The sequence below is a fragment of the Rhinopithecus bieti genome, unplaced genomic scaffold (genome assembly GCF_001698545.2).
Source record: "Rhinopithecus bieti isolate Rb0 unplaced genomic scaffold, ASM169854v2 scaffold_41644, whole genome shotgun sequence".
Lineage (NCBI taxonomy): Eukaryota > Metazoa > Chordata > Mammalia > Primates > Cercopithecidae > Rhinopithecus > Rhinopithecus bieti.
In genome coordinates, this window is record NW_016817838.1 from 1,252,201 (window position 1) to 1,273,798 (window position 21,598).

The 21,598-nt window shown below is 49.3% G+C and overlaps 1 protein-coding gene across 2 annotated transcripts in view; it reads left to right on the forward strand.

Annotated features, from left to right (window-relative positions):
- Window positions 1-21,598, forward strand: part of MAN1C1 (mannosidase alpha class 1C member 1) — a 183,031-nt gene that overhangs the window by 73,005 nt on the left and 88,428 nt on the right. For both annotated transcript variants that reach the window (XM_017856140.1, XM_017856141.1), the window contains exon 2: window positions 3,467-3,563. In XM_017856140.1, coding sequence (XP_017711629.1) covers window positions 3,467-3,563 — 97 coding nt within the window. The remainder of the gene's footprint in view (window positions 1-3,466; window positions 3,564-21,598) is intronic.

The following is a 21,598-nucleotide window of genomic DNA, read 5'->3' on the forward strand; positions in this document are numbered from 1 at the left end:
GGAGAATCGCTTGAGCCTGGGAGGCGGAGGTTGTGGTGAGCTGAGATTTCACTACTGCACTCCAGCCTGGACAACAGAGCAAGACTCCATCTCAAAAAAAAAAAAAAAAAAGAGAGAGAGAGAGAGACTACTATTAAGGAACTTCCCCAGGTGACCTTTGAGGTCTCAGAACTGCCTAAGCATGATGTCAGGAACTGTCTGTCTCTACAGTCCAGATATTACCCATGGCACACATCACCAGTTCCAGAGTGAAAACATTAGCCTTTCTGTGGGTCACCCTTTCTTGTGCCCCTCACAGCTCTACCTGTCCATCAGAGCTCTTGTTCATCCATCCACGAAGCTTCCCTTGAGACACACACTTGCCCTCTTCTGAACACCTGTTGTCCAGCAGCCCCTCCTCTCTGGCTTGTTTGCCTGTTACATGTCTTGCCTGTGAGGCGTGTGGTCCACATTGAGTCTTCCAGCCATGTGTTAAGCTCCAGAGCCAATTCAGCAAATACTTAACAAGCACCTTCTTTGTGCCAGCCCTTGGATGCATTGTGGGGCATGTAACGGTGAATCGGGGTGGGGGGCCTGACCCAATAGTTGCAGGTGTAAAAGCTTGACTGCAGGCCACCATAGGTCTGCATCAGGAATGTGGGATGGTGTCTGACTTCGGGCTGGGAAGACGGCCTCCCTGCAAAGGTGCCCTTTCAGCTGGGACCTGAAGGAAGATGGGCAGTTGGCAGGGGGTCAGAGGGTAGGAGCTGGGAGTGCATTCCCACCACGGCTATAGCCCAGACACAGAGCAGGACACCTAGTAGGGGCTTGCTTAGGGTGTGTTAGGGAGAGAGAGAAGGACCACCTTTCTGGGAGGCTGTCCTCTTCATCCCCTGTCCCCTGCTCACCCAGCACCTAGGCTGAGCCACCCGTGGCCTGAGTCAGGAGGCACGTGTGCATTGAAGGAACGAAAGCACGAAGAGTCAGCTTTGATTGCCTTGTGAATTCAGTCCCCAGTGATGCTGAGATGTTTTGTGCCTTCATTCCCTCCCTTGGTGTGGATGACTGTGAAAATGGGCCACATTCCAAACCTCACATTCCTGCAGTGACAGCTTCTTTGAGACCACGTAGATACCTGTGATTCTCGTAATTACTCCCGAACACCCACTTCTCTCTCTCTAGGTGGGGGAATTTTCAGGGTGGGGTGTGGCCCCCCACTTAGACCTCTCCTCCTCCTTTTCTGCTGTCATTTATGCTTTAACAGCTTGCTGCTCTCCACCCCAGCCCCCCAGCCACCTGCCCTCTCTCCCCCAACACTGACTTAATAGAGAGAGCCCCCAGATGAGACTGAGGGAGGAGGCCGTTCTCTCTCAAGCACTCATGCCTGGCAATTATTTGTTGTTATTGCCGATTCAAGATAAGTAGAAAATAACAGAGGAATGGAACCAGGACTCAAAGCCCGTGCCAAGTGCTTGACTGTGTTACTATGACGTTTGCATGTGTGTCACATGGGAAGCCACATGTCTGGCCAAGCCTGGGGGGTGTCTGCTGCTCTGGGAGATGAGTGAGCCAGGTTCTGACCTGGCTGCTGTGCTGCCCTGACCACTTCTCATCTCTGGACCTCAGTTTCATCATCTGTGGAATGGGGCAGTGGTGCTAGATTATTCTGCCATTTCACGGAGAGTCCAGGCCATGCATCTGTCAGGTCTGCCTGCCCTCCTGGTCTGTACATTTGGGCTGCAGCAGTGAGAGCAGCTGTTTACTGTCCCGGTGTGCCTGGAAGAGACGTCTTCTAAGCGTGGGCACCAGGAGTGGCCGAGCATGGAGAATACAGGTGATGATATCCTAGAAAGTGGGCCGCTAAGGCGGGAAACACAGGCTGGGAGAGAGGAGGGTAAAGCCAATGGATGCAGGATAGTGTCTGGAAGTGAGCGATACAATGTAACAGATTGGTGCTTCTCAGATGTGGCCCATGGGCCAGCAGCAGCACATGGGAACTGGTAGAAAAGCAGATTCTTGGGCCCCACCCCAGACCTGCTGGATCAGAAACTCAGGGTGGGGCCCAACAACCTGTTTTAACAAGCCCCCCAGTGATTCTGATGCCAGCTAACATTTGAGAGCTAAGAGACTGGATGAAAGGAGGGGTGGATAGACGAGGCTTGGAGAACCAGTAATTTAAAGGTCAAGGAGGAAATAGAGATAGTGTTTGTCAATCCCTTGCTGTGTCTAGTCGAAAACTGGGCATTCCCACTACTTTCTTTCATTTCAACCTATCAGGATGGTGGCAAGGCTGGCCTTGTCCCTTGCTAAAGCAGATCTCAGCTGATGCAACTGATTTCATGCCAAAGTCACAGAGATCGCGGCAGAGATGGGATTAGGACCTAGGCATCTCTGATCTGGGAGCCTGAGTATTTCCCGGCACACTAGGCTGCCTCCCCATCCACCTGTGTCTCAGCTCTGCTGCCACTGCGGGCCCCTGGCTCCTCCTCTGCTCCACAGGTCACTCCAGAACTCTGCTGTGTTGTGCTCCCTCTGCAGTCAGCCATGCCAAGGGAAAAGGGGCACACCATAAAGGCAAATGAGGGAGACCTTGGGGGCTGCAGCACAGGGTTGGGGGTGGACTGTCACTTTGCATCTGCTTCAGCCTGAAGATCCTGGGGCAGCTGGGGAGCAAGGTGCTGGTGTGATGCTCCTGAGAGCTGACGTAGCTGCCTTGCATCGTAAGAACTCGTGCATACTCTGGGTTTGATGCCTACCTGTGCCAAGCCCTGTGCTGGTTGCTGTGGGAGAAACTGAGGCAAGGCAAGTGTTGTTTCTACCCTCAAGGAGTTTATGGTCCAGAGCCAGAGGAACAACAAGTAACTGGGGTGAGCTGGAGTGCGTGGGAGGCCAGGGTAGGTCAAAGGAGTTCAAAGAGCTCGAATGGTGATTTTAGGGGACAAAACCAAGGCTTTGGGGACAGACCTAAGGCTTTGGAGCCAGAGGGGATGGCTCAATTCCCAACATGCTCACTGACTGAGTGATCTCGGATGAGTTACCTCATGTCTACAACCTGTCTCCTTAGCTATAAAATGGGTTAACGATACCTCGCTCAGGGGAGTGTTCCGTTACAGCAAGCGCTCGTTTTCCTTCCCTTCGGAGGATGACTTTAAGCGAGCAAAACAGGGAAGGCTTCCTGGAAGAGGTGACTTTTCACTTTGGCACTGAAGGATGTCTAGAATTTAGTGCTTTTTCTGTCTTCTCTAAGAATTCTGTGGGTAGGCCCTAGACACGTGGCGTTGTCTAAGAAGAATGACCTTCCCAGCTGCTATAACTGTACAAATAAAATCATGTTGAGGGGACGTCACTTTCTTCAATTTGGAAAATTTGGAACATTATTTTTTAGACGTAGTTTAAAATCCTGTTGCAAAGGGCAAAGCCAGGCGGCCAGTGCGCACTGCCAGGAATCGTCACACTGAGCTTCTCTCTTTGCTGCTTTTTCTTGCAGATGATGCAGTTTGCTTGGCAGAGCTATAAACGTTATGCAATGGGGAAAAACGAACTCCGTCCACTAACGAAAGACGGCTACGAGGGTAACATGTTCGGTGAGTCGATTGGAACCACTTTGATATGGGGAGGGACCCACTGCCCCCCTGGTGACTGAGTGGAATTTTACTTTTGCCTTTTCACCTCCTGAGTTGTGGGGACTCCTCAGTTCTTCAGATCTGGGGTCTTCCAAGTCTTTGTTTCCTCTGGGCTGTTCAGGCTTCTGAGTCCTCCTAGATTTAGGGGAAATCCTATATGCTTCTCTCTAGCCTTACAGACTGCTTTGTATGAAATTATCATTTATTTTTTAGAGTGGAGAAACTTGGAAATGGGAGTAGAGATAGTGAGGGATGGAGATTTGTTCCCGTGGAGGTTTGGAGACCTAAAGAACACAGAGGACCAGGTTTAAATCCACTCCTCTGGAGTGTCGCCATGAAATGGTCTTGGATGTTTTCGTAGATTGCTGAACACGTATCTGATGGGGTTGGGTACGTGCTTTTAGAGTCGTTGGGGCCGGGCATGGTAGCCTTCACCTGTACTCCCAGTCACTTGGGAGGATGAGGTGGGAGGATCCCTTGAGCCTGGGAGTTCAGGTCCAGCCTGGGCAACATATTGAGACCCCATCTCAAAACGACAACAGCAGCAAAAACAAAGGGGTATAGAGTCATGGCTCACAAGCTACTTGGAAGCCAAATGGAGCAGCTGCATATCAGGAGCAGTGGCATGGGTCCTGCTGCTGCCTGGCAACTCATTGTGTTTTATCTGCAGCCCCACTTGCTGGTGTCTTTGTCCTCGCCCAGCCACAGGATTCTCCTAACCCCGAGCCTTGGGAGCCTCTCTCTGTGGCTCTGAGGGTCTGCAAGTTGCTTTCTTGTGGGCATGGCCTCAGATTCCAATAGTAACACCCATGCAAGTTGCCATCCCCTTGTCTGCAGCCTGGCCTTCATCTCCCCTGAGGGACAGGAGTGGTGTGGGGCTGGAGAGGGGCAGTCCTGTACCTGGATTCCTCACCCCTTACAGATACAGTTTCCTGAAGTCGGGAACCAAATAACTGAGTTGGAGATGGAAGTTCCCAGGAAAATCTTAAAGGCAAATTTACAAGGGATATCATCACCCCCATCGTGTGCGGCCCTATCAGAGGTGTCCATGTTATGGAAAAAGTGACAGGAATCTACCCTCCTCCCCTTCACCAGGCAGATTGTCACCTGTCTGGCTATTCAGACATTTCACTCCCCTTCTGGGAAATGGGGTGTGAACTGGGGCAGCTTTATGTATTTATTTTTCTCATTATCCTAGGAGTGTATGGGGGAAAAGGAAAGTATCAAAAAAGTGCAAATCAGGCAAATAATAATAATAATAATCTGTTCTGCTCTGTAGATGCAGCCTCCATTGACATCTTTGCTTATTTCATCTCAATCTTTTCTTCTTTCTGCTTTTTTTTTTCCTTTTATATACCATTTTATGTCCTTTCTGCTCTTTTTTTTTTTTTTTTTTTTGGCTTCATGTTACATCGTAAGTGTTTCCTGAAGTCATCTAAATGTTTTCATAAAGAATGTTTTAATGGTGTCTGTGATTGTATGGATATGCCATAATTCATTTAACCATCTCGCTAATGTTGGGCAAAGATTGTTTCCATTTTTTTGCTATTAAAAATAATGCATGAGTTATCTTTGGGCATAAAATTTTGTCTCGGGATAGATTTTTAGAGATGAATTCCTGAGCCAAATGGGAGGAAGGAAGAGAGATGTTTCTTTTACTTCAAATATGAATTAAAGAGCTATGTTGATTCCCGTTAGGAACCTGGCTATCTTACCTGCCTAGAACACAGAGCTTCCCTAAATATCCTGCATCAGCCCTAGGGAAAGATTGCTGGTGCAGATCCCATCAAAGTTGTTGGAGCTTTTGCTGTTTGTATAAACAGGGAAGTTATCAAGAAAGCTTCCTCTTTCTCTCTAAACACAGTTTGCAAATATTCAGGGAATTGGTGGTGGGGTGGGAGGGGCTGTTGACTTCTGAAACTGCACATAACATGGGCACAGGTATGGCTCAGACCATCACAGGAAACACTTCTGAGAGAGGTTCCATTTTGTAAAATTCCTCAGGGCCTAGGATGTAAATCTCAACCCTCCGGCCCCTTTCTAGTCACCCAGCCTGGTGGCGCATGCTTGAGCCATCTGGAATGATGGAAAGAGCCCGGAGTTAGAATCGGATAACCTGAGCGCAAGTCCTCACTCCGTCCTGAGCTGTGTGGCCAAATTCAAGGCACTTAACCTCTCTGGGCCCCTGTACATTCATCATTCATACTGGGACTGCTAGAAGGATATAAATGAGTGTGTACGAACAAGCAAAGGGCCATGTCTACATGAGTGATTTATGATTTCTGTTGTAATAAATGAGGTTGGCAGTTGTCCCAGTGAGCCCATGGCAGGCTCTGAGGTCCCTTGGGTTGTCTGTCTCAGGAGCGGCCTTGGCAGGGCCCAGGGAGCCCTGTCATCCAGTACCTGTAGCATTCCTAGCAGTGAGGCAGAGCCTTCTCTCTGCAGCCAGCAGATGAGCCGCAGTGGGCAGCTGGCGCCTGGGAAAGGGAGATGCATGGGGACCTGGCGCTGGGTGGGGAGAGCCAGTCTTGATTGACTCCTTCTCTTCATATATAACTTGTTAGGTGGCAGTGCCTCGTGCTGACTGCTGGGGATACAGGGATAAATGGAACAGTGAAAGTTCTACCGACTCTGCCAAGACATGTACTGGCAACCCTTCCTGGAGTCTCTTGGAGGTCTGTCTAGGTGCTCTCGGAGAGAGAGACAAGTGCGGGTGACCACAGGTACTGACATGGACAGTCCTTACGGGCTGGAACTTCCGGCAGACCTCATTTAAATTCAGACTTTACTACTTCGTGGTTGTGTGACCTTGAACAAGTCATTTCTCTCTGAGGCTGAGTTTTTCTGTAAATTGGAGCTAATGAGAAACTTAAATCCCGGCCTAGGGACTGCCTGACAAATAGACCCTGTTAATAGTGGTAGCTCAGATCACTGTCACCACAAATGAGTCTCAGGATACAGAGGCTTATGGGAACACACCCAAAGGATGAGGGCTGAGGGGCATTCTTGGGGCCTGAGAGGGGTTCTAGTTGGGGTGATCCCGTGATGGGCACTGAAGCTAGACTATTCCCGAAGATAGGAGATGAACTGGCCTGAATGAAGCAGCTAGTCACCCACCACTTCTTTTCTGGACTCGTGGGGGCTGCTGGGTGCAGTCAGGTGGCAGGCTGTGCCCAGTCTGCTGTGCTGGCTGAGTAGGGTATACAAGGAGACCCTGAGCAGCGCCCCGCCTCCTGGTGCTCGGCTTGGACACAGGCTCCTGCAGCCTTGTCCCTGGCCTGCAGGGCTGGCAGGGCTGGCAGGGCTGTGTAATGGAAGGGTAATGAGTTCACACGGGTGCCTCGTTTTGCTGAGATTTACAGGAGCTGCAGCGGGGGGCAGTGGGATACCCGAGCCTGGTCTCCCGGTGTGGCACTTCACCAAACAAATCCCCCTCCCAGCTGCCCACTTGCCCTTCCTTGAATCTATTCTTACTTTAAGGACAAGATCTCTGGGTCAGGTGTCTCTGAAGCAAGTTTCTGTGTCCTAAACAAGTCAGTGTCAAAGTGGCTTTCTTTTTACCCACATCCGGCTCAGCAGGCCCTGTCAGAAGATGTTCCCCAAACCCCAGTGGCCACCAACAAAGAGGATGCAGCCTGTTCCTCACCTTGTGGCTCAGGCCAAGGCTGATCTCTGCCTCTTTTTTTTTTTTTTTTTTTGAGACGGAGTCTTGCTTTGTGGCCTAGGCTGAAGTGCAGTGGCGCAACCTCAGCTCACTTCAACCTCTGCCTCCCGGGTTCAAGCGATTCTCCTGCCTCAGCCTCCTGAGTAGCTGAGATTACAGGTGTGCACCACCATGTCTGGCTAATTTTTGTATTTTTAGTAGAGACGGGGTTTCTCCATGTTGGTCAGGCTGGTCTCGAACTCCTGACCTCATGATCTTCCCTCCTTGGCTTCCCAAAGTGCTGGGATTACAGGCGTGAGCCACCACGCCTGGCTTATCTCTGCCTCTTTCTCCTCTGCTGAGAGGTAGCCAGATAGGGCAGTTAGTGTCTGGCTGGGTGGCAGAAAGAGCATGGGCTTTGAATCCAGACAGGCCTGGGTGGAAACTCTGGGTTACTGCTTAGGGGCTGTGGAGTGGAGCAGGGGCCCCGCCTCCAGTCTGTGGTGAGGATTAGAGAGACCTGCAAAGGCTTAGCCCCATGCTAGGCACAGAGCAGTCACTTGATCGGGGGGTGCTGTTCTTGCCATTATGTCACAGAGGTGAATTTGCAGCTTGAAGAATGCATGGCAGAGTCAAGGGAGGAACCAACCATAAAGTGGCTCTGTACCCTGAGGCCCAGCTTCCTTGCCTGTAAAGGGTGCAGATGTTACACCTGCTGCTAGGCTTTGGGGGAATATTAAATAAGCTAGCTAAAGAACATGGACTCAGCCGGGTGTGGTGGCTCACGCCTGTAATCCCAGCCCTTTGGGAGGCCGAGGCGAGTGGATCACTTGAGGTCAGGAGTTCGAGACAAAGCCTGGCCAACACGGTGAAAGTCCATCTCTACTAAAAATACAAAAAGCAGCTGGGCGTGGTGACAGGCGCCTGTAATCCCAGCTACTCAGGAGGCTGAGGCAGGAGAATCTCAGGAACCCAGGAGGCAGAGGTTGCAGTGAGCTGAGATCGTGCCACTGCCCTCCAGCCTGGGCAACAGAGACTCCGTCTCAAAAACAACAACAACAAAAAAGGACTTAGACTCTGGGGCCAGATGGCTTGCATGTGCATGCTGCTTTGCCACTTACTAGCTGCGTGACCTTGGGCAAGTTTCTTAACCTCTCTGGGCCTCAGTTTTCCCATCTATAAAGTGGGAACAATAATAGTACCTCCTTCACAAGATTGTTTTGAGAACGAAATGAGTTCACACACATGAAGTGCTTATATTCATGCACAGCACATAGGAAGCATTCATCAAGCATCAGCTGTGATGAGGATGCTGCAAAGCCCTTAGAACAGTGTGTGCTGCTCCCATTTTGACTGGGGTGGGTGTCCAGGTCCCCTGGACCCAGGAAGCCACATGAGGACTTCAGGGCTTTCCCAGCCCTGATTCCCTCTGTTTGTTCCCCCAGCCCTCAAATGCCCATGGCAGAAGTCTTGGCGGGCAGATCATTGGTAGGCTCTGTACCTCTCACACCTTCATGTAAGCAGCTTACACTGGAACTTGTAACAGGAGGAGGTGGGGAAGGTTAGGGTTCACGACCTTGGAATAAAGGCCTCCTGCCAATGGCCATTGGGGGTCAGCTGGCCAACCTTGAAAGTACTTAACAGATATCCATCTTTCCAATAAATCTGTGTAGTCCGTGAGAAATTCATCCTCCCTTGGCAGCAGGGAAAATTGTCAGGGGGCACAGAGTCCTGGAATGTCACCACTGGAGGGGTTCTTTAATCTTGAGTCCAACCCCCTCATTTAGAGTTAAGGAAACTAAGGCTCAGAGGGGAAAGGGCTTGCCTGGTATGATCCAGAATGTTAACTGGGGGACCGGGACTGGAACTCTTGTGGCCTGAGTCTCAGTGCAGTGCTCTTTGCGCCACACACTCTGAGATCAGCTAGATCGTTCAAGGCCGTGCTGCGAAAACACAGCCCTGCCCATCATGGCCAAGTCACCAACAACAACTAGAAATCCTCAGAGCGTTAGCAGGGGGAAACTGTCTCTTAGGAGGTGTCTGATTTCAGGTCCAAGAACCCATTCCTTGCACATACATCATGCCAGGCACCATAGCTGTATTCATTCTCTTCTTAAAATATATATATATTTTAATTAATTCAGACGGGGTTTTGCTATGTTTCCTGGGCTGATCTTGAACTCCTGTGCTCAAGCGATCCTCTCAAAGTGCTAGGATTACAGGCGGGAGCCACTATGTCCAGCCCATAGCTGTATTTCCTTTTTCTACCTCACAGCCCTTATAACATCTAAATTACCCATCTTATCCCCATTGCACAGATGAGGAGACTGGGATTTGGCAAGTTTGAGGACTTGCAAAGTCTTAATCCCAGTTCCGCTGGACTTCAAAACCCAAGCCATTAACTACCATGCTGCTGTATCTCCCAGTGACCACGTACAGTGGCCGTCAAGAACACAGTGGGGTAGAGGAATGGGCTCGGGGTTGGTGTATGCCACATTCTACACACCACTGCCCCAGTGGAAAGCCAGGCAAGGCCTGTGATTCGTGGTCAGGGTCTGCAGCCTCCCATCTGTAGGCATCATCATTTATTAGACATCAGCTGAGTACTCAGGGCTTGAACAGAAGACTTAGATTTCCCTCTTTTCTTCCACCATAGGAACATCTTTTGTCTGTGCCTCATAACCTAAAAACATCTACAGTTCACCCTTGAACAACACAGGGGTTAGAGGCGCCAACCCCCTGCACGGGTGAAAATCTGAGTCTAACTTTTGACTTCCCGGAAACGTAACTGCTTATTAGCCTACTGTTGACTGGAAGCTTTACCAATGAAAAGTTAATACATATTTTGTATGTTCTGTGTATTATATACTGTATTACAATAACATAAGCTAGAGAAAAGTAAGTGTCATGAAGAAAATCAAGGAAGAGAAAATATATTTACTGTCCATTAAATGAAAGTGGATCATCATAAAGGTCCTCATCATTTTCCTCATCATTTTCATGTTGATCAGGCTGAGGAGGAGGAAGTGGGGGTCGGTCTTCTGTCTTAGGAATGGCAGAGGCAGAAGAAAATCTGCATTGGCTGGGCCTGGTGGCTCACACCTGTAATCCCAGCACTTTAGGAGGCCAAAGTGGGCGGATCACCTGAGGTCAGGAGTTCAAAACCAGCCCGGCCAACATAGTGAAACCCTGTCTCTACTAAAAATACCAAAAAATTAGCTGGGCGTGGTGCCACCCACCTGTAGTCCCAGCTACTTGGGAGGCTGAGGCAGGTGAATTGCTTAAACCTGGGAGGTGGAGATTGCAGTGAGCCGAGGTCGCCCCACTGCACTCTAGCCTGGGCGACAGAGTGAGACTCCATCTCAAAAAAAGAAAGAGAGAAAATCTGCGATTAAGTGGACCCACACATTACAAATTCATGTTGATCAAGGCCAAATGTACTTGCAAAACATACCATTGGCTGTCAGTGTGATGGACAGAGAGGAGAATGGATTTGAGAACCAGACCGGCCTAAGTTTGAATCCTGTCTCTGCTACTTTGTAGTCATATAACTTTGGGTGAGTTTCTTAACTTTGCTGCACCTCAGTTTCCCCATCTGTACAATGGGGATAACAACTACTACACTCAAAAGCTGTAAGGATTAAATAAAGTTGATGTGTGTAAAACACCTGGTATATAGTACCTGCCGATAACGCAGTCATAAAATGTAAGCTGCTGTCATTATTATGTTTGGTAAAAAGTAATAATGAGAATAATTATAGTCCAAGGAAAGAAACAGTGCCTGGCGCAGAGTAGGCTTTCAGTACATTTTGTAGAATAAATAAATTGCCTAGTGCAGTCTCTGCGTGCCCTATTTTCCCTCATGCCCTTCGGCCTGGGTTTGGCTGGGTAAGGGCTGGGTCTTGCTGTGTTCTCTATTCCTCTCATCCCCTGCAGCTGCCTTGACCTCTTGTCATAGGGTACACTCAGAATCAGCAGACAGACCCTGTAAAAAGTAGCAGTTCCCTTTAGTCGGCAGATCTGATGTTCAGGCATCTTCTCTGTGCTTGCGTGGCCAAAAGTAACGTCTCCCTGCTCTGAACCAGCCCCAGGATGACCATGAGGAGCCCCAAATTGGATCCCGCCTCTGCCTCGCAAATCCCCAATAGAACTGCCAGCCAAATCCCCATTTCGAGGGATGATTTATGGCCTTGGGTGAGTTAAGAGGCAAAATGAACACAGCATGATTTTCAGATCACAGGCTGGGAATGTTCAGCCTTGGCAGAGAGAAAAATCATCTTTGCCTTGTAAACGGAGCAAATATGATGTTGAAGAGGGAATAAATCCAGGCCCCAAGATGTCATTTTTACAATTGCTTTTGGCGTGTGACTTAGTAGTGCCTTCTGCAAACTGTTCACACTCTCCCCTCCACACACACACCAGCCTTGGTGGGTCTTTTGTGGGGTGAGAGTTACTCCACCAGTGTGGCTGCCTTGGGAACTGCAGATGTTGCCAGATAGATAGTTTGTGAAAACCAGCTGCTTCACTAGTTTTCCATAGATCTCCACGTATGTTTCTGGGAGATAGCAGCTTTGACTTCAGAGATATGCCTGGGTTTAAATCCCATCCCTAGCACTTACCAGCTGAGTGAAATTGGGCAAGTCACAAACTTCTCTGAACCTCAGTCTACTCACCTGTGAAATGGGGGGTTGGCACACAGTAAGCCTTCACCAAACATTACATTTTTTTCCTTCCCTGAAGGTGTACACACCCTTCCTGGTGTGTACATTTTACTTATCTGACTGAAAATACCGTAACTACTTGATGAGTTTTGTTTTTTGCAGGTTTTTCTCTGGAGAAAAAAAATCCATAGTTCCTGGAAACTCAGAAACTCGGGCTATGTTGCTCACTGATTCTGGCAGGCCATGGTGCACATTCCTGACCCAGGCTTTGAGTTTGTTTTGAGAAAAAGCTGTCATCAGCTTTGTAAGTGGTGATGTTGCAATTCCTTGGATAGAATGGGTCAGGCTTAAGGGCAGCAAGCAAACCTTCCTGGTAGTCACATGCTTTGAGAGCCCTGAAAGCTCCATCCGGAGGCCAGAGGCTATAAAAGTCAGAGGAAACGACTTAGGAGCACTGGTCACTGACAGCCAGGCCCTTAGCCCAAGGAAGTTAAGAGAACCTGCTGTTAGACAGATGCCGCGGCCCCATGGTGGTCTCCTTGTGGCCTTGAGTGACGTGCACAATTCCTTGGCCACCTTCTGATGATTAGAATATTCTTGGGGCGCAAGGGGTGATCATCAGAGCAAAGCATGCCTCGAAATTAGCCTGCCGCAGTGTCGTGCACTCACACCACCGACCGACCACTCGCCGCTCCATGCTCTGCCCTTTCCTTCTTCAAAGTTTTTTGCCGAGCAGTTTCTAATTAAGATGCATCTTGGCCATTTTCTTGTTCTTTAAAAGGCTTTCCACTAGCACAGAGCATAATTTATTTCTCTAGAAAATATAGTAGCAAGTTGTTGTCAAAAGAAAATTGGAGGTTAAGAGCCTTGGGTTCGTGTCCCCGCTCTGGCGCCAGTGGCCGTGTGAGCCGGCGTCCTCCGGGCCTCGTCTCTTCATCAGTACAAAGCAGTTTGCTTTGTCTCTGCCCAGGGTTCTGTGACTGCTGGTTGCTTACTAGGTTGATTTCTTTCTTTCTTTTTCATTTCGAAGTGGGTATTTGGGCTGGTCCTCTTGGAATCTGAAATTTGAGCAACAAGTCTTGTTCCTGTCAGGAGAGGAGTGAGTCAGGGTGTCTATTCCCAGAGCAAGTTGCTGGGGATGTAGGAGATGATTCATATTGAAATTGACATTCTCTCCTGGTGGCAGCGTGTTCCGCCCACTTTGCGAAGACCTTTCCTTCCTTAGAAACAAGGCTGAGCCTACAGCAACAGCCTCCTTTTCTTCTCACCGCATTGATGGCAAGCACTTGCCAAGTTTCCCAGCAAACCCTGTGACAAATAGGTATGTGCATTCCCAGAATCTCAGACTGCCAGGCCACTTGGATCCTTTGTAGCCTGCGGTCCAGTGTCTGAGGACCGGGAGGCAGGTCCTGAGAGGGCCGGGACTCCCTGAGGTCAGACAGCTGGGATCAAACCCTAGTCTTCTAACTTGAGCCTCTACTTTTTTGTTTTAAAATTACCTTTTAAAAATTGGGGTATAGCTTATAACATGTCCACATTAAAATGCACCAATCTTAAGTGCACAGTCTAATGGATTTTACATATAGATACCTCTGTGTAACTGCCATGCAGGTCAAGATTAAAAGCGTTTCCATCACCCTAAAAGGTTCTTTCAGGCCCTTCCTAGTCTGTAGCTCCCCAAGGGTAGCTGCTGTTCTTGTTTTACTTTTTCTTTCTTCTTTTTTAAAATATAGACAGGGTCTAGATCTGTTGTCCAAACTCAAGTGCAGTGGTATGACCATAGCTCACTGCAGCCTCTAACTCCTGGGCTCAAGCAATCCTCGCACCTCAGCCTCTGGGTAGCTAGGACTGCAAGCACAGGACACCACACCTGGCTAATTTTTTTATTTTTTGTAGAGATGAGGTCTTGCTATGTTGCCCAGGCTGGTGTCAAACTCCTGGCCTCAAGGAGTCCTCCTGCCTCAGTCTCCCACAGTGTTGGGATTACAGGCGTGAGCCACCATGCCTGAGTAGCCACTATTCTGACTTCTATCACCATAGATTAGTTTTGTCTGCTTTAAAATTTTGTATTATACTGCATGCACTCTTTTATGGTGTGCCTTTTTCCTCATTATTGTATCATGAACACTAGTTTGTTTTTCCTGTTTTTCTTTCCATTCTGTTCCTGGACATTTTTGTTTTCGGGATTTGGTTGTATCATACCAAAAGAAACCCTGTACTCAATGACAGTAACTCCTCATTTCTCATCCTCTTTTCCCCATTTCCCAGCCCTAGGCAACCACTAATCTACTCTCTGTCTCTGTATAGACTTGCCTGTTCTGAACACTTCATATAAATGCTATCATACCGTATCTGGTCTTTTGTGACTAACTGCTTTCACTAAGCATAAGGTTTCAAGGTTCATCCACATTGTAGCATGTATCATCAGTACTTCATTCCTAGCATTATTTGGAATTGCCTAGAAACATTCCTCTATATGGATATACCACATTTTATTTGTCTGTTCAGCAGTTGATAGACATTTGGATTGTTTCTTTTTTTTTTTTTTTTTTTTTTTTTTTTTTTTTTTTTTTTGTGAGACGGAGTCTCACTCTGTCGCCCAGGCTGGAGTGCAGTGGCCGGATCTCAGCTCACTGCAAGCTCCGCCTCCCGGGTTTACGCCATTCTCCTGCCTCAGCCTCCTGAGTAGCTGGGACTACAGGCGCCCGCTACCTCGCCCGGCTATGGATTGTTTCTATGTTTGTTTGCTGTTATGAATAATGCTGATACAAACATTCATGTATAAGCTTTTACATGGACATAGGTTTTCATTTCTCTTGGGTACATGCCTAGGAGTGGAATTGCTGATTCTTTTGGTAGCTCTACATGTAACTTTTTGAGGAACTGCCAGACTGTTCTATAGCGGCTGCACCATTTTAAATTCCCACCAGGGGTGTTTAAGGGTTATGAATACTTCTGTGCATGTTTTTTGGTGGAAATAAGGAGTCGTTTATGTTGGAATACACCCAGGATTTGAATTGCTGGGTCAGACTGTATCAGTATGTTAAGTTTTAGTTGGAGGCTGCCAGATTTCCAAAGTAGTTAAACCAGTTCGTAGTTTTGCCAGCTGTGTGTGAGAATTCTAGTTGCCGCATTATCCTTGCCAATGCTTGCTATTGTCAGTATGCTTCACTTTTGCCTCCTGCTGAATGCTGCCTTTCTCCTCATCAAACCCCATAATGTTCAAAGCCCCAGCTTCCTGGCCCAGAGCTCCCCTACACTGCCTGCTAAGCGCTGGTCTAGAGATGGTCCCTGCTCTTCCTGCCTTCACTTACTTGTGATTTGGGGCTCCCACACCAGCTGCCTCGAGTGCTTCTTGCAGCAGAAGGAGCAAGTTACATAGATACCTCTGTGTAACTGCCATGCAGGTCAAGATTAAAAGCGTTTCCATCACCCTAAAAGGTTCTTTCAGGCCCTTCCTAGTCTGTAGCTCCCCAAGGGTAGCTGCTGTTCTTGTTTTACTTTTCTTCCTTCACGGCGAAGTCTTCCTTCACCCTCTTCTCTTCACACTCCCTGGTGCCATGGGGTGGTCTCTGTTTCCCATTCCACTGCAGCTCTGGTGTGACAGGCTTAAGCTTCTCCTGAAGTAGAGCTTCTCCAGTCTGGTACCAGGATAGGGGTATTAATGAAGAAAGCGTTGACGTGGGAGTCAGGAGGCTGGGTTCTTCAAATTCTGGCCCCACCACTAACTCACTGGGCAGGGATCACGTTTCTTTTCTTAGCCTCAGTTTTCTGTCCTGTAGAGTAGGGATGATAATGCCCTCTTACAGGATTGGTGTTGGGATCTCATGAGACCATTCCTCCTTGTGGGTGATTGTTCAGTGCCTGCCGTGTGCCACACACTGTTTAGGCACAAGACAAGTAGCAGAGAGCAAGATAGACGCTCTGTGTCCCTCCCCGGCCAGTGAGGAGACGGACGCATGAAACGTACTTCCAGTGAAGACTGTCTGTGTGAGTACTGTGAGGTACAGGCTCACACCAAGGGCTATTCAACTCATTCTTGGAGGGATGAGCTTCAAACAAGCTTACTGGGACTGGGTGCAGTGGCTCACACCTGTAATCCCAGCACTTTGGGAGGTGGAGGCAGGCAGATCACAACACAAGGTCAGGAATTTGAGACCAGCCTGGCCAACATGTTAAAACCCTGTCGCTACTAAAAATACAAAAATTAGCCAGACATGGTGGCATGCATCTGTAATCCCAGCTACTTGGGAGACTGAGGCAGGAGAATTGCTTGAACCTTGGAGGCGGAGTTTGCAATGAGCGGAGATCGCACCACTGCACTCCAGCCTGGGAGACAGAGCAAGACTCTGTCTTGGAAAAAAAAAAATAAAAGCTTCTTGGGGAAGCTGACCTCCAAACTGAGACTGGAAGCATGAATGAAGAAACATGAAGGGCTGGGCGCAGTGGCTTATGCCTATAATCCCAGCACTTTGGGAGGCCAAGGCGGGCGGATCACCTGAGATTGGGAGTTCGAGACCAGCCTAGCCAACATGGAGAAACCCCGTCTCTACTAAAAATACAAAAGTAGTTGAGCTTGTTGGTACATGCCTGTAATCCCAGCTACTCAGGAGGCTGAAGCAGGAGAATCGCTTGAACCGGAGAGGTGGAGATTGCAGTGAGCCGAGAGCCGAGATCACCTGGGCAACAAGAGCGAAACTCCATCTCAAAAAAAAAAAAAAAGAAACATGAGAGAGGGATTATGGCACAGAAACACATGGACAAAGGCCTAGATGGGAGATGTGGCAAGACCTTGGCCCCTTGAGGTCTAAAAGATGTTCAGTGTGGCTGTACTGGGTGGGGATCATGGTAAGACACCATCTGTGAGTGGTGCTGGCGTATAAATCGGGTCATAAATGCAGCTCCTGGTATTTCCTCCCCACTCCAGGCCCCAAGAGCCAGGATACCTGCCTTCTAATTGTTTTTCAGCCATCAATCGACTCGGCCACCCAGATGAGGCCTGATCCCCATCACAGAGTGTGGGTGTCTGACATATGGTCTCTTGGGTTACTTCTAGGTCCTAAAATAGCAGGTGATTGGGCCACTGCTGGGCGTGTTTCATCCTGGCTGATGACAGCCTGGTGCAGCCAGGCAGACAGCAAGGTCAGCCCTGGAGACAGAGGTGCTTCATGGATCACAGTGGCCCCACGCTGGCCCCACAGCCAGTGGAGACTGAGCCACAGCCACCTCTCTGGAAGGTGTGAGCCAGGGCTTCACTTCCCGCTGCTACTCAGGGCCTCTGAGGCAGGCAGATCTGTTTCCAAGCTCCACAGACGGCTGTTCTCCCAAGCATAAATGGTCAGCATGAGAACTATGCAGGGATCAATAGGAATTGTTGAAAAATTCTGAAAAGAGAGCCTGGAGGAAGACAAAGAGCCCCGGAAGTATGTTGTCAGCACAATTTGGTGCTAATACTCAAGTTTGTTTTTCTTTTCATCAAGTCTGAAAGGCAGTTGGAAATCCACTGCCCTTGTTTTTTTTGTTGTTGTTTTTGTTTTTAATGACTGGAGAAAACACAATTGCATTTTCTCCCCCAATAACTTTGAATTCTGGGAATAGACCACGTGGGGATAACTGCTGCTGTCTAATCCCTCCAATGGCTGCGCAAAGGATTAGGACCGGGAGCAGAGGAGTCACCCTGGCTCCCTGCCTTCCTTCCAGCACGCAGGGCGTGGCTCCCAGATCATGCTCCTCCTGAAATAGCAGTTGCCTAGAAATGCATCTGGAGATTGTTTTGCAACAAGAAACTGACAGTGCATGGGGACATGGAGAATTTGAGTAATTTCTTTAGTTTCCATTCAATTCTGCAAGTTTGTCCTGAGGACCTTCTCTCTGCCAGGCTGGGAGCTGGGAGTGGAGTGGAGCAGAGGATGTGAAAATGAGTAGAACACAGTGGGCTCCTCAGAGAGAAGACACAGGCCATCCCCCGTGCTACCAGACATGAGGCCGGCCTAAGGAACACATCTACGAGAAAGTGGGCATTTAAGAAGAGAGGCTTGTCATACTCTTGGGACTCTTTAAGTGTCTTCATAAAGCTCCCCACAGTTCACTGTCGGGGAATCACACAGATATTAGAATTTGAATGGAGGCTGGGAGGAGGTGGACTGGGGTGGTAGATTTTGACAGACATTGGTAAATTTCTCTGTGACAGGTCGGGGGACAGGCCAGGCCAAGCGTAGGAAGCCCTGCTGGGCAGTGTTGGTTCTGCAGATGGGGTTGGGGTGGGAGGCGGGGAGTGCAGGCTTGAAGGGAAGAGGCCTCTTGGGGCATCCAGCACCAGCCGGACACCCCCTAGACGGCTGTCTGGACAGGGCTGACAAAAATGTTTCCATTTTAATTTCCTTTAAAATCCAAGGAGAAAAAGTGCATATAATAATGAAGCCAGCCTGGATTATATCCATCTTTATACCAATGCAATTGTCAACAATCATTTTTAATATATTTTATGGAGGAAGGGGCTGCAAAGGCACCATTGCCAGGGCCAGGGGAGTCATCGTGCAGTCCTGGTTTTGGTCCTTGGCTTCTTCGCCAGCCCAGGGGCCTGAAAGCCTGCGCCTGCTCAGACTCCATGGGAAGGGTCCCTTTGCATTGTTGTCCCAAAAGCTGGCAAATAAACCCACTGAGAATTCGGGTTCTAGTGCTGGGCAGGAAGGGCATAGCCATGGGTGCCCACCGGCTAGTGCAGACCCCTTCCTGTGAGTTTCATGTGTTGCTTACAGTAACTTTGAAGTGGGTGTCGTTCTCTTGAGGAAACTGAGGCTGAGAGGGAGGCGACTTGCCCAGGCCTGCACACCTGGCAAAGAGGCGTGCAGCAGGTCACAACCAGGCTCATCTGCCTCCAACGCCCACGTTCCCTGTTTCCTCTGCCTCAGGGACTGGGAACTACCCAACAGGCAGGACCTCCCATTCAGCTTACCTTGTGCAGTGACACATGGTATCAGCCCAGCTGGCGCTTTTTGGGGTATCTGGAGATGATAAATGGCAAAACAGGGTCTGTGTGTGCCATTGATTCAAAGGGCATGTGGTGTGCCTCTGTTGACTCTGTTCACCTTAATTCCTTGTGTCCCTCTTCCCTGTGTTAGGCTTTAAAAATAAAGCCATGATTTGGAACAGTGGCTCACGCCTGTAATCCCGGCACTTTGGGAGGCCCAGGAGGGTGAATCACTTGAGGTCAGGAGTTCACGACCAGCCTGGCCAACATAGAGAAACCTTAACTCTGCTAAAAATACAAAAATTAGCCAGCGTGGTGGTGCACACCTGTAATCCCAGCTACTTTGGAGGCTGAGGCAGGAGAATCGCTTGAACCTGGGAGATGGATGTTGCAGTGAGTCTAGATCTCGCCACTGCACTCCAGCCTGGGCGACAGAGCTAGATGCTGTCTCAAAAAATAAATAAGTAATTAAAAATAAAGCCAAATTAGTTAGTTACATTCCCCAAACCAAGGAGGATAAAATCCCGAACCCCCGAGAGGAAGCTAATGCATGATGATCACCGGCCTAAGAGGATGTCCCCATGGGGCTGCTTAGAAAGAACTTGAGCCGCTTCTCATTCTTAGCCAGAGCTAACAGTGGGGCCCACATTGCCCCTGGAAGTGTGGCTTCATCCAAAGGGCCTTGATTTCCCGGGACATGAAACTCACCCAGATCCAGATGTAAGCACAAAAGTGGGTCCTGCAGTCAGTGGAGAGGCGTGCTTCCTGGGCTCCCCCAGGCTCTGAGGGTCGGCGCTGCAGCTCTTCCTCCTCCTCCAAGGAGCAAATCTAGGCAGCTCCTCAGGGCCCATCCCCACAAAACATCCCAGAGTCTACAGCTCAACCCACTGAAATGGGGAGGAAGCAAAACCTTGGAGGGAGGATCTCAGGGATTTGAAGCAGTTAAACAGAAGCACAGGCTTTGGCATCAGGGGGCCTGGTTCACCATTTTCTGACTGTATGACCTTGGGCAAGTGAATCCACCTTTCTGTGCCTCAGTTTCTTCTCCTGGAAAAATCGAAATTATAGTACCTGCCTCATAGGGTAGTTGTGAAAATCCAATTAGTTAATGCATTGTGAAGGGCTTAGAGTAGTACCAATAAATAGCTGCTGTCATCATGATTATCATTATCTTTATCATTAGTATTGTCAAAGCTGCCCAGGGAAGCAGGAGAGTTGGGCGGCATCTTTGCCGTGCCAGTGACTGCCTATGTAACGTTGGACAAATCGCTTTCCTCACCCTTCCCTGGGACTCAGACTCTGTCTGTGAAATGAACAGTTTGGATGAATTTGTGCTCTTCACCAGGAGAAAGCATCAGAATTGCCTGCAGGGCTTTTGCAAACATAGACTTCCATGTTCCGTCTCCAGAAATTCTGGTTCGTTGGGTCTGGAGCTGGCCCAGGGATCTGCATTAAAAATAGCATCTCCGTTGATGGTTCTGATGCACAACCCAGGTTGGGAGCCACAGTTAACCAGGTTAGGATCCTGAAGTGATTGATCCCCTTCCCTCACTCCCATGAGCTCAGGTGGTGTTTTAGCAAAGCGGAAGCTCCTGCCCTCTCTGTGGGTGCTGAGGCTGTCGCCTGGGTGGGGGTCCCGCTTTACTAGGTGTGGCAGATCACCAGTTCCACAGGAAGCAGTGGTGACTGGAGAACAGTCCTGAGGCATGAGTGGAGCCGGCACATTTAGGAGTTTTCATTCAGCAGATGTTTGGTGAAAGTGGGATCTGTAGGCCGGGCACGGTGGCTCATACCTGTAATCCCAGCACTTTGGGAGGCCAAGGCAGGCAGATCACTTAAGGTCAGGAGTTCGAGACCAGCCTGACCAACATGGAGAAACCCCGTCTCTACTAAAAATATAAAATTAGCCGGGCGTGGTGACGCATGCCTGTAATCCCAGCCACTCGGGAGACTGAGGCAAAAGAATCACTTGAACTCGGGAGGCAGAGGTTGTAGTGAGCTGAGATCTTGCCATTGCACTCCAGCCTGGGCAACAAGAGTGAAACTCTGTCTAAAAAACAAAAAAAGAAAGTGGGATCTGCAGATGGGAGCAGAACAACTGTGAAAATGAGGTGTCCCCTGGCCATGTGACCTGGGGGCTAATCCTACCCTCGGGGTATCATGGGAGACTCTCTGCACTGCTTCTGAAGTGCGGTTGAAAGGGGCTGAGGTGTGGATGGATGCCAGTCCCAGTTTCCTGCATGGCCACCCAGAAGCTTTGGGATGCTTTGGGTAGGACAAACCTCCAAGGAGCTTTAGGGTCACAAAGGGCCCACCTCCCTGGGCACTGGCTAGGTCTGTCTGCCCAGTTCCTGGTTGCCCAAGCCCATCCCATCATCCAGCTTGCCAACAGACGCCCCTGCCACATGCGCCTGGCTACCTGTCCCTTCATCCCGGCTCCTGTCTCTGCTCCTCTCCCTGATCAATAGCAACCAGTCAGGAAAGCAGTCCCGCAGTGCTTCAGGCTCACTCCTTTAATCTCTCCCGAGGCTGAGAACAGCCTCTCTCCAGCCATTCAGCCCCTTTATCTTCCTTCCTGCCCCCAGTCCTGCTGCTGCCTTTGTGAGGTAAGTTGAACTTGTGTTTGTGTTTGGAGAACAGCTCTACAGTCGAAATAGCTTCCTGAAGGCAAGAGCTGCCTCTGAGCTGTCCCTAAGCCAGCCTGGGGCCTGCAGTACAGATG